The sequence below is a fragment of the Caenorhabditis briggsae genome (assembly GCF_000004555.2).
Source record: "Caenorhabditis briggsae complete genome, chrI, whole genome shotgun sequence".
NCBI lineage: Eukaryota > Metazoa > Nematoda > Chromadorea > Rhabditida > Rhabditidae > Caenorhabditis > Caenorhabditis briggsae.
The window spans coordinates 12,742,681-12,770,508 of NC_013489.2; the positions used below are offsets into that span (position 1 = coordinate 12,742,681).

Consider the following 27,828-nt stretch of genomic DNA (forward strand, 5'->3'; position numbering starts at 1 on the left):
TGACTTTTTACTGGAAAACGGGGGACCCCTTTTTTCCCTAGAAAAACATACATTAGAGGGAATTGAAGGAAACAGTTTGGAACTAAAAATTCTTAAAATCCTTAAAACCTCAAAAAAAAAACTTTAGAACGTTTTAACAATTTTAAATTTGAAAAACGCTAAAAACTAAAGTTAAAAACCTTAAACCTTTAAAATCGTAAAAAATAGTTTGAATTGGGAAAATCTAAAAAAAATTAAAAAACCTAAAAATTTTAAAAATCGTTAAAATTCTAAGAAAAAACTTAAAATCCTTGAAATCCTAAAAATCTAAAATTCAGAAATTCAGAAATTCAGAAATTCAGAAATTCAGAAATTCAGAAATTCAGAAATTCAAAAATTCAGAAATTCTGAAATTTTGAAATTCTGAAATACTGAAGTTCTGAAATACTGAAATTCTGAAATTCTGAAATTCTGAAATCCTGAAATTCTGAAATCCTGAAATTCAGAAATTTTGAAATTCTGAAATTCTGAAAAATATAATAAAAACCTTTCAAAATCCTAAAAATCGTTAAAATCTGTGAAATCGCAAAAATTATTGAAGTCCTGAAATTCTGAGATTATCTAGGTATAGTGCCACTGAGCTACGCGATGAACGTCAGAGCTCAGAATATCAGAATCTCAGAATCCCAAAATCTCAAAATTTCGTTATATCCGAATATCAGTATCTTATAATTTTAGAATCCTAGAATCCTAGAAACCTAGAATCTCAGAATCTCCAGAACCTTCAGAATCTCAGAATCGCAGAACATGTTTCAACGCCAGAGCTATCAATACCAAGCTTATACCAAAATTACGTAATCTCCACTTTCCATACAATGTTTTATTACATTGCATAACGAAATGAATATCCCTCCAGGATTACGGTACTTTTAATCTCCGAGATTACGTAACACACTTTTGCAACAGTGTGGGGTCCTTCTTCTAGTGAGAGGGATCTGCTAATCCTCCTTTTCATTCATTCAGAGGAAAGATGCAAATGCTACTAAGTGTGTATGAAGGTACTTGGGATGAGATTGTACATTGGATTTATAAGTAGGTGTAAATGAGGTGACAGACGGGATCATCATCCCCAGCCGGAAATGGGGTTCTAGAGTTCGTTAGAAAAAACAGTCAAAAAACTCTGTGCGCCTTTAAAGAAGTGTCCATCGTCGAAGGTGCCGCGCCGCTGCCAGCTGAGCGACGGCGCGCAAGCTTTGAACCATTTTATCTCGGTACTTGTGAAAGATCCAAAAAAGTTGTAAACTGATAAAATGTTACTATTTTCATGCTAAAAATTTCATTAGTTGACCACTTTTTGATATCTTTTACAGGAATCGAGATATATAGGCTTATTATGCTTGTTTGAGAAAAAAAGGTTGAGACGCAGAGAAAAAGTGTCTGCGTCTCCACCGTTTGTGTGCTGTTTATGCTCTCCGCTTCGATATCGCTACCGTACTCAGACTGCAAAAAATACTTTCTAACCTTTTTTTCTCAGACAAGCATAATAAAACACTCTTGCTGAGACCGCGTAATACATTCCGTAGCTTGCAGTTTGAGTTCATTTATCTCCTTTACTGTAAGAGATATCAAAAAGTTATTCACTGATAAAATGTTTATCACATTATCAGTAATATTTTATTACTTGACCACTTTTTGATATCTCTTACAGGAAACAAGATAAGTAAGCTTAAAGTAGAGGGTTTTTGGGCACTTTTTTGGAGTGATTACGGTACTTTTTGAGGACTAGAAATATTCTAAAATGTTCAATTTCAAATAGTTTTGAATTAATAAAGTTCCTGTTTTTTGAACCTACAGTTTTTCATTCGTATAGTGAATTCCTCAAAGCACACGGAGCTCATTAACGAAAGGAATCAAAAGGAGAGGATTTTGAAGAATTTGGATATAAATTTATATTCTGAAGAACGAGGCCAGTAGAGAAGGAGATGACTAATTAGGGAGAGTTGAGAACATGTTACGATTCAAAATTAGAAATTCAGAGAAAAGATCCAAATTTCAAAAATTTTCGAACCAAAAATGACAGCCTCAATTAAAATTTTTCTAGATTTTTTTTTCTAAAAACACCCTTTTTTGCTATTTAAACCTAATTTTTAACTCGAAAACCATAAAAAAAACGCCATTAAAACCTAAATTTTCACGCCTAGTGGGATTTTCGACGAAAAATTTGTATCCAGAGGTCGCGGGTTCGACTCCCACCGGTGGCAAATTCTTTTTTAAAAATGTATTTAGGGGTTTTCAGGGGTGGAAATTTCGAAAATAATAGTAAGAAAGTCTGAAAAATGAGGTTTTATAGAGAAATTTGATTTAGAATTTTCGAAAAAATAGCTACTTTATTAATTTTTGTGGTAAATAACTTAAAACATGAAAAATGACAAGTTTTGGTCAAAAAATCACATCTCTAACCTTTCTGGGAGCCGAGACACAGCCGTTTGAAGTTTTGCGAGGAGAGACGCAGACAGTTAGAGTGTCTCGGTGTCTGCGCTCTCCCTACTCTCAACTTCAAAAGCCTGTATCTCGGCTCCCAGATTTGCTAGAAACCTGGTTTTTTGGCTGCTTGGGTTATTGAACATTGCGGATTTTGTTTATAAAGTCAAATTTTGAAATCTAGATCGAAAAATGACAGAAAAAGTGCCCTTAAGAACTCAACCGCTTAGCTCCGACAATTTTGATTACGTCACGGTTCAGTCAAAAAAACCAATTGACCTGTATAACATATAACAACACAATTATATCGTTTCTTCTCTATTGTAACCACCAAAAAAGCCAACAAAAGGAGAAATTGCTCAGGAATCTCTTGGCAATTAATTACCACCCATTTCTCGGGGGGGGTCTGTCATTGTCTTTCCTCCACACAGCGATAAATTAAAAGCGAAGACGCAAGACAAAGAGCCGTAAATGGCTCAATTGTCTGTTACGTGTTGTCTGCGTCTCTCCATATCCAATACTCTCTCTCGTTTTGGAGGACCTGGGACCATGTGTCAAGCATGACATAACCCAAAAAAAAAAGCCAGAAAAAAAGAAGAAAAGGTCGGAGGAAAAAAAGTGGCTCTTATTAGTTATGCTGCTCTGTTTTTTACGTCTCCTTTTTTTTTGAAAAAAAAATGTTGGCTTTTTTCTCGAAAATTTGGGGATTTCTGAAATTCCGAGAAAGTTAAACCTACAAACTTGAAAAAATATTTGTATTTTCCCTAGTAAAACTCATTTTTCAGGCTTTCTAACCTCATTTTTTGAATTTGCCGCCCCCGAAAACCCCTAAAAACACTTCCAAAGAGAAGTTGCCACCAGTGGGAGTCGAACCAGAGACCCCTAAATCCAAATTTTCCGTTGAAATTCGCACTAGGCCATCTGAGCACATTTTTGGAAAATTGTTAGAAACATGATTTTCGGGTAAAAATATAGATTTTAGACAGGTTTTCGAATGTAAAATTGCGTGAAAAAGCCGAAAATCACTGGAAAAGTTGCCTAGTAATCTTTTTTTGACCGAAATCCCTATTTTCATCGTTCAAACTAAATTTTCAAGCTTTCGTACCCAGATTTTTGAAATTCCCACCCCTGAAAACCCCCAAAAACATTTTTTAAAAAGAAGTTGCCACCGGTGGGAATCGAACCCGCGACCTCTAGATCCAAACTTTTCGTCGAAAACCCCACTAGACCATCCGAGCACTTTTTAGGAAAATTGCTAGAAAAATGACTCTAGGATCGAAAATTGGGTTTTCAGAGGGTTTCTGAGTGTGAAATTGTGTGAAAATAGCGAGAAATCATAGAAAAATGTTGATTTTTCGAAAAAATAGTGACCCAAAAATTTTGAGTCAGTTTTTCTTCCTTCAAATGGATTTTTCACACGTTCTAACCTTGATTTTCAGATTTCTCACCCCTGAAAACCCCCAAAAACATTTTTAAAAAATAATTTGCCACCGGTGGGATTCAAACCCGGAACCCTAGATCCAAATTTTTCGTCGAAAATCCCACTAGGCCATTTGAGCACATTTTTGGGAAATCGCTAGAAAATCGATTTTAAGGTTAAAATATGGGTTTTGTGGGGGTTTTTGAGTCAAAAATTTAGTTTAGATAGCAAAAATGGGTGTTTTTAGAGAAATTTGGACAAAAAGTTGTTGAGACGATTCCAAAAAAAAGTTTTAAAAAATCATAATTTTAGTAGAAATGTTCAGAATCAAAATATAGGAGAAAAATAATTGAAAAATATGTTTTTTTAGTTATATTTTTCAAAAAAATCTAAATCCCCAATGAAAAGAAAAGTGAAGAAGAACAAGATTTGTATTTCATCTGGATTAGTCAGAAATAGAAATTTCTAGAAAATCTTTTAAAAAATAATTTTTAACTAAAAACAAGACTAATCAATTCGGAAGTCATATGTGTTACTCAAGTGCTAGGAGCGGTGTCAGGGAAGATTTTTTTTTGAAACTGAAAAATAAAATTGGCTAAAAATCAGAAATTTCGAGCACTTCTACACAACTTTAGACCCAAAAAACCGTTTAAAACCCAATATTTTACCCTAAAATCGATTTTCCAGCGATTTTTCAAAAATATTGTTTGGGTGGCCTAGTGGGATTTTTGACGAAAAATTTGGATCTAGGGGTCTTGGGTTCGAGTCCCACCGGTGGCAACTTCTATTTTATTTTTTTTTCTAGGGGTTTTCAAGGGCGGGAAATTCAAAAATCAGAGTTAGAAACCTTGAAAATTAAGATAAAAGGGTGAAAATGCGGATTTTTGAACCAAAATTTAGTAAAATTCGAAAACAACGTAAAATTTGAGAAAAAAAGAGAGAGAGAAAACCGGAAGCCGCTCTATATGATATCGAAAAGGAGGACACTGCACACACACATATATAAGCATAATTATAGGTTTCAAATATCTACTGCCTCTCTTTTTCCTCTTTTTCATTTTTCACTTTAGTCGGTTGGCTATTTCCGGAAACCAAAGGGGAAATCGAAGATCTGATACAGGAAATGAGATGAAAACTTGTGCAATTTGAAGTTGAAAGTGCGAAAAACGAGTTTGGCATGCATGGAAACCTATAATATGCTCCTGAAATCATCAATTAATGAAAATGGTCTCAAAATTGGCGCAATTTCCTCTAAAAACACCCACTTTAGCCTTCAAAACTCAATTTTACAGCTCTAAAACCTTCAAAAACCCCGCAAATCTTCAAATTTGATCCTAAAACCAACTTTCTAGCGATTTTTTCAAAAGTGCTCGAATGGCCTAGTGGGATTTTCGACGAAAAATTTGGATCTAGGGTTCTGGGTTTGAATCCCACCGGTGGCAAATTATTTTTTAAAAATGTTTTTGGGGGTTTTCAGGGGTGAGAAATCCGAAAATCAAGGTTAGAACGTGTGAAAAATCCATTTGAAGGAAGAAAAACTGACTCAAAATTTTTGGGTCACTATTTTTTCGAAAAATCAACATTTTTCTATGATTTCTCGCTATTTTCACACAATTTCACACTCAGAAACCCTCTGAAAACCCAATTTTCGATCCTAGAGTCATTTTTCTAGCACTTTTCCTAAAAAGTGCTCGGATGGCCTAGTGGGATTTCGGACGAAAAATTTGGATCTAGAGGTCGCGGGTTCGAATCCCACCGGCGGCAAATTCTTTTTTAAAAATGTTTTTTGGGGGTTTCCGGGGCGGGAAATTCAAAAATCGCGGTTAGAAATTCTGAAAGTTTTGTTTGAATGGTGAAAATTGGATGTTTTTGCTCCAAAAACCAATGTTTAGAAAAAAGTAAACTAAAAGCAACAGAGGTTGCCACCACTCGACACACGGGGGCAAAAACTAGCATCAGAATTTCTTCTTCTTCTTCTTCTTTTTCCCTAATCCTGACGGTCGAACAGATTAACACTTTGCCCCTGGAAATAGTGTGGGGAATGGAGAGAGTGGCCAGACACTGATGGCTTATTTTTTCCGGGGGAGGGAAAGAGCAGAAACTCTGCCTTAGGGTGGGAAAAATGGACCCATTTTTTGGTATAAACAAAAAATTGACTCGAATTTCCGACCCAGACAAATTTCTGGAACCTAGAAACTTGGAAAAACGGTTTTCTTCCGAAAAAATCCAATTTCCTCCCCTTAAACTCAATTTTCAAACTTTCTGACCTTGATTTTTAAATTTCCCGCCCCTGAAAACCCCTAAAAACACTTTTAAAAAGAAGTTGCCACCGGTGGGAGTCGAACCCGCGACCTCTAGATCCAAACTTTTCGTCGAAAATCCCACTATGCCATTTGAGCACATTTTCGGGAAATCGCCAGAAACTCGATTTTAAGGTCAAAATAAAGGTTTTTAGGGGTTTTTGAGTGGTTTTCAACTCAAAAATTGAGTTTAAATAGCGAAAATGGGGGGGGGGGGTTAGCAACAATTATGCAAATACATGTTTTTAGGGGCCGCTGTCAGTAATTAATGATTGTAAGATCTAAATACAGGTTTTCAAGCATGCTAAACTCATTTTTCGCATTTTCAAATTACAATTCTCACTCGAAATACAAGTTTTTAGCTTAAAATACTCCGGAAAACTGACTTCGGCATAAATTTTTCGTCTGAGATGAAATCCCTATTAACTTTGACCCCAATTATGTCGGTTACTGTAATAGCTATCAAAATTTTGGCAACTGATAAAATGTTGAAAATTTTATGATGAACATTTTATTAGTTGACCATTTTTTGATATCTGCTACAGAAACCAAGATAATCAAGCTCAAAGTGCAAGCTACTGGCTGAGCTACGTGATTGCAGCCGGCGCATTTTGACCGCAATTATCGCGGTTACTGTAATTGCTATCAAAAATTTTGTAAACTGATAAAATGTGTAAAATTTTATGATCAACATTTTATCAGTTGACCACTTTTTGATATCGTTGATATGAAAAGAGATAAATAGAGTTAAACTCAACAACTCAGTTTTCCAATTTATTTTTTTCAAAAAAATATTTTTTTAGCAGAAAAAAAAACAATTTTTTTGAGAACTTTTTTCGCTGGAAAAATTCTTCTACACAGGAAAAAAGTACTAATAATGAATTCTATATAGAACCCACCCTTTCCCATTTTTTCATTAATTAGAGAGCTCGCGGAGCCCCCCCCCCCCCCCAAGGGCTCCACGAGCTCTCATTCTAATGACAATCAAATTGAGTGGGTCCCTCCCTTCCTCTTTTTCTAATACATTTATGAATTGAATTAGATGAAATTATTCTCTTTTTTGGTTCTAGAACATTCTGAAAACGATTTATACAGCTAGTACGAGCTCAAAAACCGGAAACCATGAAAAATACTAGAAAAGGTCCATTTTTCTGACTTTTTAAGCATTTTAACTGAATTTAAACCCCAAAAACCTATTTAAAACCCAATTTTTGACCCAAGAATCAATTTTCCAGCAACTTTCCAAAAAAGTGCTCGTATGGCCTAGTGGGATTTTCAGCTAGCATTTTTGGACCTACAGGTTCAAACCCCACCGGTGGCATTTTTTTTGGGAGTGTGTTCGGGGATTTTTAGGGCGGGAAATCCGAAAATTAAGGTTAGAAAGTGTGAAAAATCCATTTGAAGGGAGAAAAAATGACGCAAAATTTTTGGGTCACTTTTTTTTTCCAACAATCAACATTTTTCTATGATTTCTCGCTATTTTCACAGAACTTCACGCTCAGAAACCCCCTGAAAACCCATTTTTTGACCCTAGCATCATTTTTCTAGCAATTTTCCTAAAAAGTGCTCGGATGGCCTAGTGGGATTTCGGACGAAAAATTTGGATCTAGAGGTCGCGGGTTCGACTCCCATCGGTAGCAATTTCTTTTTTTAAACTTTTTCCTAGGGGTTTTCGAGGGCGGGGAATTCAAAAATCAAGGTTAGAGAGCTTGAAAATGTTGTTTAAAGGGTGAAAATGGTGATTTTTCACTATTAATTGCTGGAAATTGCTGAAATTGACACTTTTACAGGATCAAAATGAATTTTTGGGAAGTAAAACAGGGATAAAGGTGAAAGACAACAAAAAAAGTTAAAAGTGACAATAAAAGAGGAAAAAGGGGGCGGTAGGTAATAGTGATGGAGTGCGGGGGGTGTCCGGTAAAAAAGGGGGGGGGGGCAAATGGATGGATATGAGACACGGTAATTTACACAGCATATATCCAATTTTGGAAAATATACACACGAAATGGATTATGATGATGCGTTTTGGAAGAGAAATGGATAGGGATACTTTAAAAGCATTTTTGAGAGTTTTTCAACTTAAAAACTCTGATTTTCACCCTTTTTACTCAATTTTCAGGTTTTCTAACATTCATTTTTGAATTTCCCACCCCCAAAAACCCCTAAAAACATTTTTAAAAAAGAAGTTGCCACCGGTGGGAATCGAACTCGGGACCTCTAGATTCAAAAGCTCGACGGAAAAATCCACTAGGCCACGCGAGCACTCTTTTCAAAAAACGCTAGAAAACTGATTTTAAGGTTGAAATTTAGGTATTAAAGAGATTTTAGAGTATGAAATTGTGTTCAAACATCCAGAGACAATAGGAAAAAGTTGATTTTTGAGAAAATTGAGCTCCCAAAATTTTTGAGCCGATTTTTCTCCCTTCAAACTAAATTTTCAGACTTCCTAACCTTGATTTTTGAATTTCTCGCCCCCGAAACCCCATAAAAACACTTTTTGAAAAAAGTTGCCACCGGTGGGGAATCGAACCTGGAACCCCTAGATTCAAATTTTCCGTCGAAAATCCCACTCGGCCATTTGAGCACTTTTTTGAAAATAGCTGGAAAACTGATTTTATGGTCAAAATGTGGGGTTTCAAGGGATTTTCGAGTGTAATTTTGAGTTAAAATTGGTCCTAACCACGTTCAAAGGTGCTAGAATTGTCTAAAGAGCCTCGGAGATCAATTTTTCGTCATGATATGTGTAAAAGATCGCGTTTTTTTTGGGAAAAAACTACCGTACCTCGTTCTCTCTCTCTCAAGCTAAAGAAACGTCATTTTCCCCCACAGAAACACCAATAAATCTCCCACCGGTAGGCCTTCGCCTATCGTTTACTGATCTAGAAACAAAGATAAATTGGGATTTTCGGGGGAAAAATGGAGACACGGGAAGACCATAAAATTGGGGGTAATAAATGAAGCCCCCCCTCTCTTTATCTGATTACTGTAGACAATTAACATGCATTTTATCTTTTTTTTTCTCTTATCAGTGAATCAGATAACACACCGTGTTGATGTTCTCCGGTGATTTAGTGTTCCGTGCGGGAGGAATTTACACAAAAATCGAGACAAAATCTATTAAAAAAAAATCAAGGGGATGGACATTGAAATCATCCAATTAGAAAAAGAGGTACTGTAGGCCTACTTTTTGGTCACTTTTTGCCGATTTTGTGGCTTTTCAAGGTTTTAAAAGAGCTTTTTGACACGTTTCAGACACTTCTATCACTCAAAAACACCTTTAAAACCCCTGTAAACCGATATTTTAACCCTAAAATCAATTTTCTAGCCATTTTTCAAAATCTGCTCAAGTGGCCTAGTGGGATTTTCAGCCGAATTTTGGGATCTAGGGGTCCCGGGTTCGAATCCCACCGGTGGCAAATTGTTTTTTTAACGTGTTTTTGGGGGGTTTCGGGAGCGGGGAATTCGAAAATCAAGGTTATAGATTCTGAAAATTGTGTTGAAACGGGGAAAATTGAATTTTTGAAGAAAAATATGCTGTTGAGCATTTTAACCTGAAAAACCTTTTTCAAACTAACTTTTGACTCAATATGAATTGAGTTTCTAGCAAAAAAGATTGCCAAAAATCAACCAGAAAATAGATACTGTAGATGGCTGGAAAAAAACGTTTTCGGTCATTTTTTACAGATTTTTAGATTTTAAAAGGTTGAAAATAGTCATTTTCGACATTTCTAACACTCAAAAACACGTCTGAAACCCCTGAAAACCTAAGTTTCGACCTTAAAATCAATTTTCTAGCCATTTTTCAGAAAATTGCTCAAGTGGCCTAGTGGGATTTTAGACGAAAATTTGGATCTAGAGGTCGCGGGTTCGACTCCCATCGGTGGCAATTTCTTTTTTTTACTGTTCTTAGGGGTTTTCAGAGGCGGGAAATTCAAAAATCAAGGTTAGAATTCCTGAAAATGTTGCTAAAATGGTGAAAATGAGACATTTTTGTCAAAAAATCACTTTTCGGGCGTTTTAACATAACTTTCAACCTAAGAAACCTATTCCAAGCCAACTGTTAACTCAAAAATCAAATTTCTAACAGAAGGGGTGGGCAAAAAATTGACCAATTAGAAAAATAGATACTGTAGACGGATCTACTGGCTGGGGAAAACACGTTTTTGGTCATTTTTTACAGATTTTAAGACTTTAAAAGGTTGAAAATAGTCATTTTAGACGTTTTTACAACCCAAAAACACGTCTAAAACTCTTAAAAATCTATATTTTGACCCGAAACTCAACTTTCCAGCTATTTTTCCAAAAAGTGGTCAAGTGGCCTAGTGGGATTTTCGACGAAAAATTTGGATCTATAGGTCACGGGTTCGACTCTCACCGGCGGCAATTTCTTTTTAAAAATTGATTTTAGGGGTTTTCAGGGGCGGGAAATTCAAAAATCAAGGTTAGAAATCCTGAAAATCCTGTTGAAAGGGTGAAAATGAACATTTTTCATTTGAAATACGCCCAAAAATTTTTTTTCTTCCGGAATTTTTCTCAAATTACACACATCCAAGAAAACCTACATTTCTCAGGAAAAAAAGAGAAGAAGTGGGGTCCGGAAGGAAAGACTAAAAACAAACAAAAACACTCATATGTGTATTCCTGTGTGTGTGTATTTTCGGGTCATATCATTCTTCTCTGTTGCACAACAAGTGTCACTCTATTGTTATAAGAGTAACATGATCCATAGAAACAACTAGAACACACATTTCTAAAAAAATCCAAAAAAAAAAATTTTTTTTTCATCAAAAAACATCGATTTTAGCTTTTCAAACTTAATTTTACAGCTTTAAAACCCTTAAAAACCCCCTAAAAACCTATATTTTGACTTTAAAATCATGTTTCTAGCCATTTTTCAAAAAAGTGCTCGGATGGCCTAGTGGGATTTTCAGCTGACATTTTTGAGGCGAGAGGTCCCGGGTTCGAATCCCACCGGTAGCAAATTCTTTTTTAAAGTTTTTTCTTTGGGTTTTCAGGGGCAGGAAATTCAAAAATCAAGGTTAGAAGTCGTGAAAATCAAGTTTAAGGGGTGAAAATTAGGTTTTTCTCAAAAAAGTGACTAAAATGTAATTTTTTAGGTAGTTTCTTGTACATTTAGCACTTAAAACCCCTTAAAAACCCCCTAAAAACCTATATTTTGACTTTAAAATCATGTTTCTAGCCATTTTTCAAAAAAGTGCTCGGATGGCCTAGTGGGATTTTCAGCTGACATTTTTGAGGCGAGAGGTCCCGGGTTCGAATCCCACCGGTGGCAAATTCTTTTTTAAAGTTTTTTCTTTGGGTTTTCAGGGGTGGGGAATTCGAAAATCAAGGTTAGAAATCGTGAAAATCAAGTTTAAGGGGTGAAAATTGACTATTTTGTAATTTTAAAAAATTTTCAAAAAAAAAATTTTTCCAAAGAAAAAAAAACGATTCTAGACTGAATCAACTATGTTGAGTCCGTTTTTCAGGTCCGCAACCTCTAAAAACCTCATTTTCCAACCCAAACTACAGTATTACCCAACTCTATTGTTATAAGATAGTAACCCCAATGACCCTGTCAGTTTGTTATTGTATAATACTCCAGAATGAGGGCAAATAGAGAGGGTCCATCAGGGATTATGCAATCTTGAGTGGATAGGAAATAATAGGATGAGAGACAATAGACAGGTGATAAGAGACAAAATAAGGAAAGGGGACCAAAATTCGTAACTTGTTCGATCCTGGAACATTTTTGACAGTCCTAAAACTTTTGAGAAAGCCGGAATTTCAAATTCAGCTTGTTTTTTAAAATACCAAAAAAAAATTTCAGCTTCCTAGGACTCTATAAACCAAGTTGTACCCATTTAAAGTTGGTGGCCTAGAAATCCCCAAAAACAAAAAGTTAGGTTACAAATTTATAAATTTTCGGTTGCCCAAATTTTATGGAAGCTATGGTCCAAATTTCATGCTATTCGGACCAGTGGGGACCGAGTTGTAGCCGTTCAAAGTTGGTGGCCTAGAAATTCCTAGTTTTGGATTTCTAGGCCATCATAATTTTTTTTTCGAACTTTCCATGCCGTCAGCTATCTATTCACAAAATTTCAAGTTTTTAAGACACCTAGGAGCTGAGATATGAACGTGGCCGAGTTTTGGGTTTTTAGGTCACCAAATGCAAAATGCTGTAACTCGGCTCCCAGTGGTCCAATCGCAACTAAATTTGAACCATAGCTCCCACTAAATTTGTTCTATGGAAAAACTATAAACTCGTGGCCTAGAAAATTCTGAATTTCGATTTCTAGGCCACCAAGTGCAAATGACCGTAAATTTGTTCAAAATGCATAATTTTCGAATCTGAAAAGAGCATCGTTTCTAGATTTTCAAGTGCTTTCAATTAAATTTAGATGGACAACTCTAGATGCGTAAGTGGGCAAAATTTCGTCTTCCTAGGTCCATTTTGAACCGAGAAAAAGACATTTGAAGTTGGTGGCCTAGAATTCGCAAGCATGGCCGAGTTTTGGATTTATAGGTCGCCAACATATTCTCAACATCTTTAACCTTCTACCCACGAAATTCCAAGTTTCTACAACCCCTATGAGCTGAGATATGAATGTGGCCGAGTTTCGGGTTTCTAGGCCACCAACTGCAAAACGCCGTAACTCGGCTCACAGTTGTCCTATCTTCATGAAACGCGAACAGTAGCTCCCACTAAACTTGCTCTACCGAAAAACCATGAACCGATGGCCTAGAAAATTCTGAATTTGAATTTCTAGGCCACCAAATTCAAATGGCCGTAACTTTGTTCAAAATTCATATTTTTCGAATCTAAAAAGCTCACCTAAGGTTTTGAGTCATTTTAGACACTTCTAACACTCAAAAACACCTCTGGGACCCGTGAAAACCTAAAATCCGGCTTCAAAATCCATTTTTTAGCAATTTTTGAAAAAGTTGCTCACATGGCCTAGTGGGATTTTCGTCGAAAAAGTTTGAATCTAGAGATCGCGGGTTCGAACCCCACCGGTGGCAACTTCTTTTTCAGATTGTTTTTGGGGGCTTTCAGGGGCGGGAGTTTGAAAAATCGGGGTCAAAACGCCTATGAATTAAGTTGAAAGGGTGAAAAGCAGAGTTTCGGGGCTAGAAAATCGAATTTCTGGCCCCGAAATTGAAATTTTCTCCTGGAAAAAAGAAGAAAACCTAGATACAGTATTATAATTCATATCATAAAATATTATGGGAAACCACTAGAAAGTGACAGACAAATAGAGAAAAATTGGGGAAAAATGGGCCGGAAATTCTAACAAAAATCGGGAAAAAAAACAAATCTGGGGGATGAAATGGGGGAAGACTTGACAAGAAGACGTTGAAGAAGAAAGTGCGCTCCATTGCACATCTAGAATATCACAAAGAAGACGTTAGAGTTTGGGGGACTTGTACACTAGAAGAAGAGGAACAAAAAACCAATAATTTAATAATTTAAATTTAAAATTAAAATATCGATTTATTGATGGTACGGTGATTGACGATATCCCGGTCCGGCGGGTCCTCTAGCGAATGGGTTTCCTCCTGGGGCTCCTCCTGGAGCTCCAACTGGTGGGAAGGCTCCTTGCGGTGGTCCTTGTGGTGGCCCTCCAAACTGGCTCGGCGGTGGAGCAAAGGCTCCCGGTGGTGGTGGTCCTCCGGGTCCTCCAAACTGTCCGGGTGGTCCCTGGGGTGGTCCTTGCGATGGTGGCATTCCTCCGAATCCAGATGGTGGTGGGGCAAATGGTGTGGCTCCTGGAGCACCTGGTGGTGGTGGAGCAAAGTTGCCTGGAGCCTGTGACGTCACTGGTGGTGGTGGTGGAGCAAAGTGACCTTGTGGGGGTCCTTGTGGGGCTCCGAATTGTCCCTGTGGTGGTCCAAATTGGCCTGGAGCTTGTGGAGCTGGAGATGAGGCTCCGAATTGTCCTTGTGGTGGTCCCTGTGGTGGAGCTCCGAATTGTCCCTGAGGTGGTCCCTGTGGAGCTGGCGATGGTGCTCCAAATTGTCCCTGTGGTGGTCCCTGTGGTGGAGCTCCGAATTGTCCCTGCGGTGGTCCCTGTGGAGCATAACCTCCATACTCCGATGGTGGTCCCGATGGTGGTGGTCCTCCAAACTGTCCGGGTGGTCCCTGTGGTGGAGCTCCAAAGTTCTGTGGGGTCGATGAGACCGACGAGTGAGAGTGTTGAGGTGGTTGGAATGGAGCTGGTGGTGGAGCACCAAACTGCTGCTGAACTGGCTCCTGTTGAATCGGTGGCATTGCCGCATTGGATGTTGGGAACGATGGAATCGTGGCGTTCGGCGGTGGCATGGCTCCGAACTGCTCAATTGGCGGTGGTTGTGAGAAGCTCGAGTTTAACGAGTCCACAGGTGGTGGAGCATGGAAACTCGACTCCAATGGAATCTCCTCTTCAGCTGGAATCGATGGACGGTGATTGAATTGCTCCTGAACCGATGGCTGGATGGTGGCTGGGAGCTCCGGTTTCTCCGATGGAACTGGCGATGGTGGAGCTTCGTAGCTCTTCTGGAGATCGAGGTTATCGTGTTGATGGTGGTGAGTTGCTGATACGGATGTTGGTGGGATCGATGGAACGTGTTGCTGAGCAATCGTCGTGGCTTGAGAGCACGAATTGTCGGCCAACGAGGCAAGGTTGTCGAGGGAGGACAATGCGCCGAGGAGCTTTCCAACGTCGAGCTGAAAAAATCGGGGTTCAAATAGTTGAAAAGAGCTTAAGGATCACTCCGGGGGCATCCAGAAGACGTGAAAATTGATTCTGGAGCTTCTGAAGGCTTCTGAGCCATATAAAATACGTAAAAGTCAATGCTGGAGCTTCTGGAGCATCCAGAAGACAAGAAAACCGATTTGGGAGTTTTAAAAAGCGCCGAAAATGAACAAATATATCTTCTAGCCATTTTTGGCCCGTTTTCGATGGATTTCAGCGTTTTGACCTTTGTAAAAATTCAAAACCATCTCTGACGTCTTCTGGAGCCTCTAGAGCAGATTTTCACGTCTTCGGGAGCCTTCAGGAGCTGTATAGCCCAGTTGGCTCCTTTTTGAAGCTTACAAATCATCTCTGACGTCTTCTGGAGCTTCCGGATAGATACAGAGCGGTAGTTTCACGTCTTCTAGAGCCTTCAGAAGCTGAACAGCCTATTCAAGCTAACTTTTCTAATTATTTAAAAATGATTCGACGTCTTCTAGAGCCTTCGGAAGCCGTCGAGCTATTTTCAGGATCATTTTAGCCTATTTGGTACCTCTTCAGATTAGTTTTTCACGGCTTCTGGAGCCTTCATAGCCTATTTCAGCTAATTTTTCACCAATTCCAACAGACTCTGGCTCCAATTGCTCACCTTAATCTGCTCGACCTGTCTCTGCACATCCTGCACCACCTCGCGAGCCTTTGTGTCCACGACAACGGACACATCAAGTGTGGCTCCAACAGTGTTCAGCGCCAGAAGCAAATCCGAGTCGCTGGTCAGTGAGATAAGATCGCCGTCTGGAAATGGATGAATTTAGACTGAAACTGTCATTTTTGAACCAAAAAACGCCACTTTGGGCCAAAACTCCGCAATTTCAAGCCAAAAACCCACCTTGATCCTTATATTTCAACAAGAAATTGGCGTCAGACGGCAACGCGAAGATTCTCTGCACATTCAGCACCAAATCGATCAGCGTGAGATCGTTAGCGTGGTGAAGCGACGATTTGCGCACGTCGTCGGCGAGACGAGCCTTCAGAATCGTCGTGCTTGTGATGGCGCCGTTGGAGTGAACCATCTGGAAAATTAGGAAATTTGGGTAAAATAGCGGAAAATTCGGGTTAACATCGAGAAAAAACGCAAATAATGAGTTTAAAAAAGCTGAATATCGGTCAAAAATCAATTTTTCTAGTGCCACGTGGAACTTTTCAAAAATTAGCAAAAATTGACCGATTTTCAATGATTTCGGTGGGGTTTTGGGAATTTTTACGATGAATTTCGCCGTTTTAGAATAATTTACAGCTAAAAATCGAAAAAAAATTATTGAAAAATCGGTCAAAATCGAATTTTACATTATTCCACGTGGCTTTTTCGGAAACTAGCGGAATATCCGGTTTTCAACAATAAATGACCGATTTTTACTGATTTCCGAGTCAAAAAACGTTAAAAATGACGATTTGTTATAGGTTAAACCCTAAAAAACGAGATTATTAGAGTTTTTCAGGAAAATTCATTTTTCAATAATTTTTTAAAAATTCTAGCAGCTTTTTCAGTATTCTTAACAAATCCTGCTGATTTTTTACGCATAATTCATAGCAAAAAGTCTTAGGAAAATCGAATTTTTTTCGAAATTCTGGAAAAAATCGAAAATTAATATTTCCAGCCAATTTTCACACTTTTTCCAACGATTTGTTCGCTTCAAAACCTAATTTTTCGGTTTTAAAACTATCGAAAACCTATATTTCACAAGAAAATCCAAGAAAAATGCGAAAATCTGGACGAAAAGCGATCCGGAATCGCGATATAAAATAATTCCACGTTCGTTAAAACCGCGCCGCACCTTGCAAACGAGAGCCGTGCGGCGGTGGCAAAACAGGCCCCGCCTCTAAATAAGCTCCGCCCACCGCATATTTTAGCGCTTTTTCGAATTTCAAAAGCCTATTTCTCGAATTTCTAGGTGATTTTTCAGCGAAAAAACAAAGAAAATGTCGAGTTCTGATAATGACGAGCCGAAAGTGGTGGAAAGTAGGTGGAGAAACGAATTTTTTGCGACATAAAAATAAATAAAAAATTTTTAGTTCAAAAATTTGTTTTTCCAGTTTCCGATGATGAAATGGAGTGTGAAGGTGTTGTAGAAGTGAACAATGAGCAATCTGACGAGGCGAAAATGCGAGAATTCGCCGAAATCACGGCTACCGACGAGATAATGGCTCAGTCGATTCTCCAAGACGTTGGATGGGATTTAAAACGAGCACTGGACGTGTTTTTTGGCTCCGACGCGTTTAAAGAGACGAGAAATGAAGCTGTGATGGGTCCGAGCTCATCGGCGGTGGGGAATCAGCCTGTGATGACTGCCGAGGACTTGAAGGCAAGGATTTGGAGCATTTTGGAGCTTCAAGGGCGGAAAAGGCGTCTAAAATTAGATTTTTAGACATCCAAATTGATTTTCGCGGCTTTTTTAGGTCCAGAACATGCTAAAAATCCTCGAAACCCGTTGAAAATGGTCCAAAGTGATCTTGACCTGATTTCAGTCATTTTTGATTCATTTTTGCGTGTTTTAAATCATTATCAGCGATTTTAGGCCATTTTCAGACGTTAAAATCAATTTTACTGGCTTCAAAATGTCTAGAAACCTCTAAAAATGCCAAAAATTCGCTGAGAATGCTCAAAATGATTTTTACCAATTTTTTGACAGTTTTCGACCATTTTCAACGAATTTTGAGTGATTTTAGACGATTTTTCAGCGTCACAAGCATCTGGAACGTCGAAAACCGCTCGAAAAGCGATTTTTAGTCATTTTCAGTGATTTTGAGAAATCATTTTTGAGTGATTTCCAGAAGCCTAAAACCTGACTCTAAGCTGTTCTTCAGGGCTTCGAGCTCAGTCTCATGTCGTGGAACATTGATGGACTCGATGGGCGGAGCCTGGCGACACGGATGAAAGCGGTGGCGACTATTGTCAAAAAGTAGGTGATTTTTAGCAATTTTGCGGCTAGAAACACGATTTTCAAGCTCAAAAACGACTCTGGGACACCCAAAAACCCATTTTCGAACCAAAAAGTGAATTTTTTGCATTTTTTAAAAAATTGCACGGATGGCCTAGTGGGATTTTCGACGAAAAATTTGGACCCAGAGGTCGCGGGTTCGAACCCCATCGGTGGCAACTTTTTTTTAAAAAGTGTTTTTAGGGGGTTTCAAGGGCCGGAAGTTCGAAAATCAAGGTTTAAAAGTTCGGAAAGTCATGTTTTTGGACCATTTTCAGTCAAAAAGGTCGATTTTCAGACTCTGAAAAGTCGAAAAATCACGATTTTTGAAGTTAAAACGTTTTCAGGACCCCCCAAAACCCTATTTTTCGACCCAAAAATCGGGTTTTAGAGATTTTCCAAAAAATTGCACGAATGGCTCAGTGGGATTTTCGACGAAAATTTTGGATCTAGAGGTCGCGGGCTCAAACCCCACCATTGGCAACTTTTTTTTGGAAATGTTTTTAGGGGGTTTCAAGAGCGGGGGATTCGAAAATCGAGGTTTTAAAGTTCGAGAAATGAGTTTTTAGGCATTTTTGACCATTTTCAGCTCGAAAAATTGTAAAAATCGATTTTCAGCGTCAAAAATAAAAATTTTACAGAGTCAACCCGGACATTCTCTTCCTTCAAGAAGTCGTCGATCGTGATTTGGAGCCAATCGATAAGCTCCAATCACTCTATAAAATCTACTATTCCAACAAGGGATGTCAGTATTATACGGCGATTTTGGTGTCGAAAATGTTCGAAGTCGAAAAGCATGATGTCGTTCATTTTCAGAATTCCGGAATGTATCGAACACTTCAGGTAGGGGGGCTGAAAATGGCCCGAAATCCTCAAATATAGATTTTCAGACTTTCTAACATCAATTTTTGAATTTCCCGCACTCGAAAACACTCAAAAACACTTTCAAAAAGAATTTGCCACCGCGGGGGTCGAACCCGGGACCTCTAGATCCAAATTTTTCGTCGAAAATCCCACTAGGCCATCTGAGCATTTTTTTGAAAAATCGCTGGAAAATCGATTTTAAGATCAAACTATAGCTTTTCAAGACTCCCAGATGTGTTTTCGAGGCTCAAAAGCTCTAGAAATGTCTCAAAACCACTGGAAATTCCTGTGAAACATTGATTGTTGGTCCAAAAATGCCGAAAAATCATTTTCCGAGCTTTTTAACGTCGATTTTTGAATTTCCCGCTCTCGAAAACCCCAAAAAACACTTTCTAAAAATAATTTGACACCGGTGGGAGTCGAACCCGGGACCTTTAGATCCAAATTTTTCATCGAAATTCCCACTAGGCCAGATGTGCAATTTTTGGAAAATCGCAAAAAATCGATTTTAAGATCAAACTATAGCTTTTCAAGACTCCCAGATGTGTTTTCGAGGCTCAAAAGCTCTAGAAATGTCTCAAAACCACTGGAAATTTCTGTGAAACATTGATTGTTGGTCCAAAAATGCCGAAAAATCATTTTCCGAGCTTTTTAACGTCGATTTTTGAATTTCCCGCTCTCGAAAACCCCAAAAAACACTTTCTAAAAATAATTTGACACCGGTGGGAGTCGAACCCGGGACCTTTAGATCCAAATTTTTCATCGAAATTCCCACTAGGCCAGATGTGCAATTTTTGGAAAATCGCAAAAAATCGATTTTAAGATCAAACTATAGCTTTTCAAGACTCCCAGATGTGTTTTCGAGGCTCAAAAGCTCTAGAAATGTCTCAAAACCACTGGAAATTTCTGTGAAACATTGATTGTTGGTCCAAAAATGCCGAAAAATCATTTTCCGAGCTTTTTAACGTCGATTTTTGAATTTCCCGCTCTCGAAAACCCCAAAAAACACTTTCTAAAAATAATTTGACACCGGTGGGAGTCGAACCCGGGACCTTTAGATCCAAATTTTTCATCGAAATTCCCACTAGGCCAGATGTGCAATTTTTGGAAAATCGCAAAAAATCGATTTTAAGATCAAACTATAGCTTTTCAAGACTCCCAGATGTGTTTTCGAGGCTCAAAAGCTCTAGAAATGTCTCAAAACCACTGGAAAGTCCCAAGAGATCAGGTAAAATGGAATTTTTCCAGATCGTCGAAGGCTCCATCGGTGGAATGAAGGTGTTCCTTGTGAATACCCATCTCGAATCGATGCGTGATCATCGTGCTCAACGCATGGCTCAATTCAGTTTCTGTATGGATCGTTGCGCTGAAATCATTGCCAATAACCCCGGATGTTTCCTGTTTTTCGGCGGCGATTTGAATTTGAGAGATGAGGAAATTTCGAGTATTCCAGATGGCGTCCTGGATGCGTGGGTGTCGGCAGGATGCGATACGAAGACCAAATGGACGTGGGACACTTATAAAAATGACAATAAACAGGGCTTTAATGGCGCGAAAATGAGGTGAATATTTGAGTTTTTGAGAGGTTTTGGGGCTTAAAACCTCGAAAATCATGGTTTCAGGGCTCAAAAACGGTTCCAGGTCCCTCGAAACCCCATATTTTGACCCGAAAAGTGAATTTTTTGAGATTTTCGAAAAATTGCACGGATGGCCTAGTGGGATTTTCGACGAAAAAATTTGGAGCGAAGGGTCCCGGGTTCGAACCCCACCGGTGTCAACTTCTTTTTTAAAGTGTTTTTAGAGGTTTTCAGGGGCGGGAAACTCGAAAATCGAGGTCAAAAAATTCAGAAATTTTGTTTAGAGGGCATTTTTGAACCCGGAAACTTGATTTTTTTATTTTTTAAAGATTGGCTATAAGGCTAAAACCTTGAAAATCACGATTTTTAAGCTCAAAAAAGGTTCCAGGATCCTCGAAAACCCATATTTTGGCCCTAAAATCAGCCTTTTCGCGATTTTCCAAAAATTGCACGGATGGCCTAGTGGGATTTTCGACGAAAAAATTTGGAGCGAAGGGTCCCGGGTTCGAACCCCACCGGTGTCAACTTCTTTTTTAAAGTGTTTTTAGGGGTTTTCAGGCGCGGGAAACTCGAAAATCGAGGTCAAAAAGTTCAGAAAAGTAGTCTAGGGGATTTTTTGGGCATTTTTAGACCTGAAAATCTGAAAATTTGCATTTTTTTTTCTTGCAGATTCGACCGTATCTACTGGCATGGACCATTCAATCAAGTGCATTTCTCGCTGGAAGGCCGTCAACGCATTCGTTCGTGTCTCTGCTTCCCATCGGATCATTGGGCCATTAATGCCACGTTTTCGGCTGTATAAATTCTGAAATTTTCAGACTTTTTCGACCTAAACTCGCCTATTTTTTGTCGATTCTTACCTTTTCTCGCCCATTTCTCACCCCGATTCTCATTTTAAAAATTTTCCCCGATTGCTCATGCTTAAATACCTCACGCCCCCCCCCCCTCCTCTCACCCCGATTCTTCTAGATTTTACTGGTTCCTTTTTTACCCCGATTGTCTTATTTTCCCCTTCTACCTGTTCTTGAAAATGAATTGTACTTGAAATTTTCGTTTTTTATACATCTACAGTAATCCCACTGAATTTAAAGGCACGGGAATTGAAAGCCCTTAAAAAGCTAGAAACGATGCTCTTTTCAGATTCGAAAAACATGCATTTTGAAGCAAGTTACGGCGATTTGATCATGGTGGCCTAGACATCCATGCCTAGAATTTTCTAGGCCATGGATTTAAAATTTTTCGATAGAGCAAGTTTAGTGGGAGCTTCTGTTCAAGTTTTATGAAGATAGAACCACTGGGGGCCGAGTTACAGCATTTTGCAGTTGGTGGCCTAGAAATCCAAAACTCGGCCACATTCACATCTCAGCTCCCGGGTGTGCTAGGAACTCGAAATTTTGTGGATAGATAGTTGAGGACCATACTTTCAGAGTCCTATGGTTCAAATTTCAAGTCTCTAGCACTTCTAGGAGCTGAGAAGTACCCGTGGCCGAGTTTGGGATTTCTAGGCCACCATTTTCAAAATGCTATAACTCGACTCCTGTTAACCCTATCTGTATGAAACTTGAACCATAGACTAAAGAAACTTAGTGGCACATTTTCAAATAAGCTTCGGTGGCCTAGAATTCATAGATTTGGGTTTCTAGGCCACCAACGTCAAATGCCTTTATCTCGGGCCGTAGTGGACCTATGAAGCTGGAATTTTTTTTCAGGATCTTTAAAAAAATATGCTAAATTTGAAAATGCACATTTTTCAACCTATTTCCTCCCATTTCTTCTAGAAAGTGCTCTCTTTTGAGCTTTCCTCTGGATATTAATCCTTCTCTTGCTCTCTATGGCTCTTATATAATTACAGGTTAGGATGAGCAATTTCCAAAGAGCCAGAGAAAAGAGCCAACTGCAGAAATGGAGAGAATTTAGAGATTAGGAGAGGTGTGCATAGAAGAAGACCCTAAAAGGTGTATTATAATCATGGAGAAAGGAGGGTGGCAGGAGATTAAAACGGAAGCTCCGCCCACTTTTTGCGCGGACCACCACCAATTTTAATTTCCGTGTGCTGTTGAAACTAGAGAGATCTTATATACCTATAGACGAAATTTCAAGTTTCTAGCTTGTCTGGTAGACGAGATACGGCTATTTAAAGTGGTGGCCGAACTTTCCTGAGTTTTAGGGTTCCTAGGCCACCAAGGTTTTTGAATTTTAGATTTTCAACATTATCCTACCTTCACATCCCTTAGGTTCAAATTTCAAGTCTCTAGCACTTCTAGGAGCTGAGAAGTACCCGTGGCCGAGTTTGGGATTTCTAGGCCACCATTTTCAAAATGCTATAACTCGACTCCTGTTAACCCTATCTGTATGAAACTTGAACCGTAGACATATAATATTTAGTCACACATTTTTAAATAACTTTCGTGGCCTAGAATTCCCAGAATCGGGTTTCAAGACCATCCTCTTCAATTGAGCATATCTAGTCATCCGAAAGACTGTGGCAAATTTTTCATTAATTTTCAAGTTTCCCACATTTAACACTGTCTGTATTCCAAATTTCAAGATTCTAGAAATTATATGGGCTGTGGTATGGACATTTGAAGTGGTGGCCGAAGTTTTTGGGTTTTTGGGATTCCTAGGCCACGAAAACTTTCGAACTTTAGATTTTCAAAATTATCACATTTTCAAACCCCAATGGTTTGAATTTCAAGTCTCTAGCATGTCTAGGAGCTGAGCACCAGTGGCCGAGTTTGGGATTTCTAGGCCACCATTTTCAAAATGCTATAACTCGACTCCTAATGGTCCTACTGGCATGAAACTTGAACCATAGACATATAATATTTAGTCACACATTTTCAAATAACTTTCGTGGACTAGAATTCCCAGATTCGGGTTTCTAGGCCACCAACTTCAAATTTCCATATCTTGGCTACCAGACATCCTAGAAACTTGAAATTTTCACATTATCCTTTTTGTATGCTATGTTTTACGATTAAATAACTAATAATTTCCAGATTTGGGTTTTTAGGCCACCATGGACGAGTTTCTGGATAACGTCGACCTGAAAGAGGTTCGACGGAAGATTTACGTATTTTGTCACTTGTTCATTTTGGGATGGACTATTTGCCACGTCTGGGCCAGTTATCAAGTCTTTGGAGTTATTCTTTTTGTGAGTTTTCAGGCTAACACTTTTGTAATTGTCCGCAAAAAATTTTGAAGCCTAAACAATCGAATCCAACTCATTGAGAGCTTCAAAATGAGTATAATCATGACCTATTTTGCTTGATTTCTATTTTTCAAGGGTCCATGCGCATTTAAATCAAGTGTTACTGTAGTTTTCGTGGTGGGACCCGAAATCTACTAAATATTGACATGATTATACTCATTTTGAAGCTCTCAATGAGCTAATTTCAAACGTCTAGTTTTCAAAACTCCAAAATTTTCAGATCATATTATTCTTGGCATTTTTCTGGATCACCGTCGAGAACACTGCCATCGAAAAGTTGGAATTTGGACAGCGATTTTTGATCGTGTTTCTTCTTATCACTTTTGTCCTTTACTACGGTGGATTGTACATGATTCCGATTGTAAGTTTTTGGTGGCCTAGAAATCCAAATTTAGATGTTCTAGGCCAGATTTTTTTTTGATAATTTGGAGGAGCAAATTTAGTAGGAACTAGGGTTCAAATTTTATGAAGATTGGATTCCTGGGAGTTGAGTTATAGTCATTTGAAGTTGGTGGCCTAGAAACCCAAATCTGGGAAATCTAGGCCACGAAACCTATTTGAAAATATGCGACTAAATTTTGTAAGTCTATGGTTCAAGTTTCAAACCAATAGGGTCATAGGGAGTCCAGTTATAGCATTTTGAACTTGGCGGCCTAGAAATCCAAAACTCGGCCATAGGTGCATCTCGGCTCCCAGAAGAGCTAGAGACTTCAAAGCTGGTTTATAGATACTATTCAGTATGAGGAATCTGAAAGTTTAAAAATCGAAAACAACGGTGGCCTAGGAATCCCAAAAACTCAAAAACTTCGGCCACCACTTCAAATGCCCATATCTGAGCTCGTATGAATGCTAGAAGCTTGAAATTTCGAATACAGGCAACATGAAATGTGAAAAACTGAAAAACTTTAAAAAAAGCTGTGTAGGACAACCGGTAGGCGAGATATGCGCATTTGGAGTTGGTGGCCTAGAAACCCGAGTTCCGGAATTCTAGGCCACAAAAAATATTTGAAAACGTGCGACTAAACTTTGTAAGTCTATGGTTCAAGTTTCAAACCAATAGGGTCAATGGGAGTCCAGTTACAGCATTTTGCCGTTGGTGGCCTAGAAACCCAAAACTCGGCCATGGGTACTTCTCAGCTCATAGGAGAGCTAGAGACTTGAAATTTGGACCATAGGGGTTTGAAGACATGACAAATTTAAAAATCTGAAAATCAAAAAAAATCAGTGGCCTAGGAATCACAAAATCTCAAAAACTCGGCCACCACTTTAAATGACCGCATCTCGGCTCCCAGCGCACCTAGAAACGTGCAATTTTTCGAGGAATAACCAGAAAATGCTATATTTTAAGGCAGTGGTCCTGGTGATAATGCTAGTTGGCCTGGAAATCCTGTACAACGCTTTGGGTGAAATGCAAGAAAAAATCCAAAGACTGGAGAAAGACGTCGGGGAATTACACGACGCTCAAATGGCACCAGAATACGATGAAGAAGAGGAAATCAGGGAGAGAGAAATGGAGAGAGCCGTGCGGATTTTGAGAAACGTTGCGAGAATGCGAAGTGTTTAGCTCTGTGAAATTTGTGTTAATTGTATAATTTCCAATTTTTATGTCAAAAAATAAAACGATCTGTATTTCGAGTATAAAAAGGGTAGTATTAAAAAATGGCTCAAAATTTTCAGCAGAAAAAAAACGAGAAATTTGGTGGGATTGCGAGAATTCGAGACAGCGAAAATGTGTTTAGAGGGGGAAGAAAAAATGACGGTCATTAATAATAAATGGAGGCGGAGAGGGGTGGGAGAGAATTGATAAAACATTTAAAAAAGGGCGGAGCTTCCGTTCCATTCCAATCAGCTCCTAATCGATAAGCGGCGAGGCTTGGGAACTCGTCCCCGCGCTGTCCGTGGCGTATCCTGGAAATCTTCGGAAACGATTATTTGGATTTAAAATTGCCTAAAAACGGTTCTAGACCAAAATCAGGTCCCACCACGAAAACTACAGTAACCCCAAAAGCTATATTATCATTATTTGAAAGCCCTGGAAAAGCCAAAAACAAATCTTTTTTCAAATTCCAAAAATATGCATTTTGAACCAAGTTACGGCCATGCCATTTAAAGTTGGTGGCCTAGAAATCCAAATCCAGAATTTTCTAGGCCACGATTTTATAATTTTTCGATAGAGCTTGTTCAGTCGGAGCTACTGTTCAAGTATCATGAAGATAGGACCACTGAGAGCCGAGTTACAGCGTTTTGCAGTTGGTGGCCTAGAAATCCAAAACTCGGCCACATTCACATCTCAACTCATAGGGGTTGTAGAAACTTGGAATTTCGTGTACCGACAGTCGACAACATGGAGAATGTTTTGAAAATTGTCGGTGGCCTAGAAATCCGAAACTAGGAATTCCTAGGCCACCACCTGCAAATGACCATAACTTGGCTCAAAGTGGTCCTAGAAGCTCAGGTAAACGATTCGGAATTAGATCTGAGTTCATTCGGAATTAGATCGGGACTAGATCTAATACCGAAGTTGCCACGAGAAATGCGCCATCAATGACTCAGCTACCGCGGATGAATTGTTTTGATTTTTTTTGTTGTCCTAAATTTTTTTCGTCAGGAAAATGGGGTTTTCTCTCAACGTTTGCCTTTTTTTTCGCTCAATTATTTAAACTATTTTTTTTCTGGAACATATTTTAATGTGTTGTGCACGTTTCTGCAAAATTTTAGGTGAATTTTTTTAGGGACAGCTGAATATTCAAAGTTCAATTTATATATATACGACTTTTATAGAAGACAGTAGTTCTATGAACCGACAAAAATACGAATATTTTGAAGATTTTAAATTCAGAGAAAACTCTGCAGGTAAGATAATTTTTGCCTTTTTCAGCTTAAAGGATTACGTAAAAACGATGCAAGGGATCACCGAAAAAAACAAGAAAAAAAGTGATGATAAATTTCTCTGATAGTGAGCTCAATTTACACAAGTCGAGAAGGCCTTACTTTCGGAAGCCGTGTCTTGTCATGAGCAGGTTAGTTTTCGAAAGTCTGGTGGACAAAGAAACATGCGTGAAATTGCAGGCTCTCAACCGAATGTGTCATGACCCGATTAAAAAGATTCAAAATTTTGGGATTTGTTGTATAAAACAATTGCTCTGATGAATTTATTTGGATTTGCAAAGATTTGAGTACGGAAATCATATTCAATTGTCTCAAGTAAGTTCATTATCGACATCACAAAGCCAAAAACTCCTATTTTCAGTTAAACCGGCATTGATTTCATAAAGAATATCCATCTTATCTACAACCGGAAACTATGATAAACGAGAGAATTTCCAAAATCGAAAAAATGGACGAGCGGAAGAATTCGAATTCAGATTTTTTTTTCATAAATTTTGTCACTTTTTCTTATCTCATAGGTCCCATTATTCTCGCTGATCTCATCGTTTTCTTTTTTGCTGATCCCATTCATTCATTTGTATCACACCCCTCATTTTCGTTCCGATTTCCTATTTCTACATTTTAATCAACCGTTTTTCTTTTTCTCATACTTGTTCTGTTTTCTTTTTTTTAAATAAATTTTATTATAAATAAAGTGAATGGCGTTGAAAAGAAAACAAAAATTGGAAAGCGCTCGCTACGATGCTCCGAAATCCCGCTGGTCTGTTCGGAATTAGATCTAATTCGTTCGTAGTTCATTCGGTGTTCGTTGGGAATTAGATCAGCTAAATTCTGTTAGATCATGCCACTTCTATTTACGAACGAACCCAGATCTAATTCCGAATCAAGTCAGATCTAATTCAGAATCGTTTACCTGAGAGGCTCAAAATTTGTCTTTTTCCACTCACCCCTCTCCCGGAATCCACCAAAGCCACCATCAAGAGTGGGCGTGGCCAGTGGAGTGTTCGCTTGCGATGATTTCGACGGTCGTCTTCCGGCCTTCTTCTGCTCCTTCTGACGGCGTCGTTCCATTTCGTATCGGGTGACGGCGGGTGCCCAACGGACCTTCGATTTGTCCAGTATCAGCGATGGCTTCTTACCGTAGTCGTGATCCAGGCAATGCTCCAGAATTTTCGGATGAAGGCGACAGTACCATTCGTTCGGGTCGAAATCCGGCTCGGCGATGTCTGGAAATAGTTCATTTTAGGTCATTTCTAGGCCATTAAAGTTGGTGGCCTAGAATACCCCAAACTTCGAAAGTTAGGCCACAACTTTTTGATTTTCTTGTAAAGCAGTTTCGCAGCAATCTATGGTTTAAGTTTCATGTCAGTAGGACCAATGGCAGCCGAATTATAGTCTTGTGAAGTTGGTGGCCT

The 27,828-nt window shown here is 38.7% G+C and overlaps 4 protein-coding genes across 4 annotated transcripts in view; 2 read left to right on the forward strand and 2 right to left on the reverse strand.

The window, feature by feature from the left end:
• Nucleotides 1-13,675: 13,675 nt before the first annotated feature.
• Cbr-tfg-1 lies at nt 13,676-15,967 on the reverse strand (the record flags this gene model as incomplete). Its single annotated transcript, XM_045241374.1, has 3 exons — nt 13,676-14,887; nt 15,544-15,689; nt 15,784-15,967. 3 exons carry the CDS (start codon nt 15,965-15,967, stop codon nt 13,676-13,678), a joined length of 1,542 nt encoding a protein of 513 aa, XP_045096588.1.
• Nucleotides 15,968-16,874: 907 nt separating this feature from the next.
• Nucleotides 16,875-21,115, forward strand: CBG18823 (the record flags this gene model as incomplete). Its single annotated transcript, XM_045241375.1, has 6 exons — nt 16,875-16,914; nt 16,989-17,218; nt 17,760-17,854; nt 18,514-18,715; nt 19,985-20,298; nt 20,983-21,115. The coding sequence occupies 6 exons, from the start codon at nt 16,875-16,877 to the stop codon at nt 21,113-21,115; spliced, it is 1,014 nt and encodes a 337-aa protein (XP_045096589.1).
• A 2,217-nt stretch (nt 21,116-23,332) lies between these two features.
• Nucleotides 23,333-25,088, forward strand: CBG26596 (the record flags this gene model as incomplete). Its single annotated transcript, XM_045241376.1, has 2 exons — nt 23,333-23,467; nt 24,873-25,088. 2 exons carry the CDS (start codon nt 23,333-23,335, stop codon nt 25,086-25,088), a joined length of 351 nt encoding a protein of 116 aa, XP_045100135.1.
• Nucleotides 25,089-25,376: 288 nt separating this feature from the next.
• CBG18825 overlaps nt 25,377-27,828 on the reverse strand; it is a gene marked incomplete at both ends in the record, with an annotated part of 8,742 nt that continues 6,290 nt past the window's right edge. Inside the window, 2 exons of the mRNA XM_045241377.1 lie at nt 25,377-25,432; nt 27,361-27,639. Coding sequence (XP_045096590.1) covers nt 25,377-25,432; nt 27,361-27,639 — 335 coding nt within the window. The remainder of the gene's footprint in view (nt 25,433-27,360; nt 27,640-27,828) is intronic.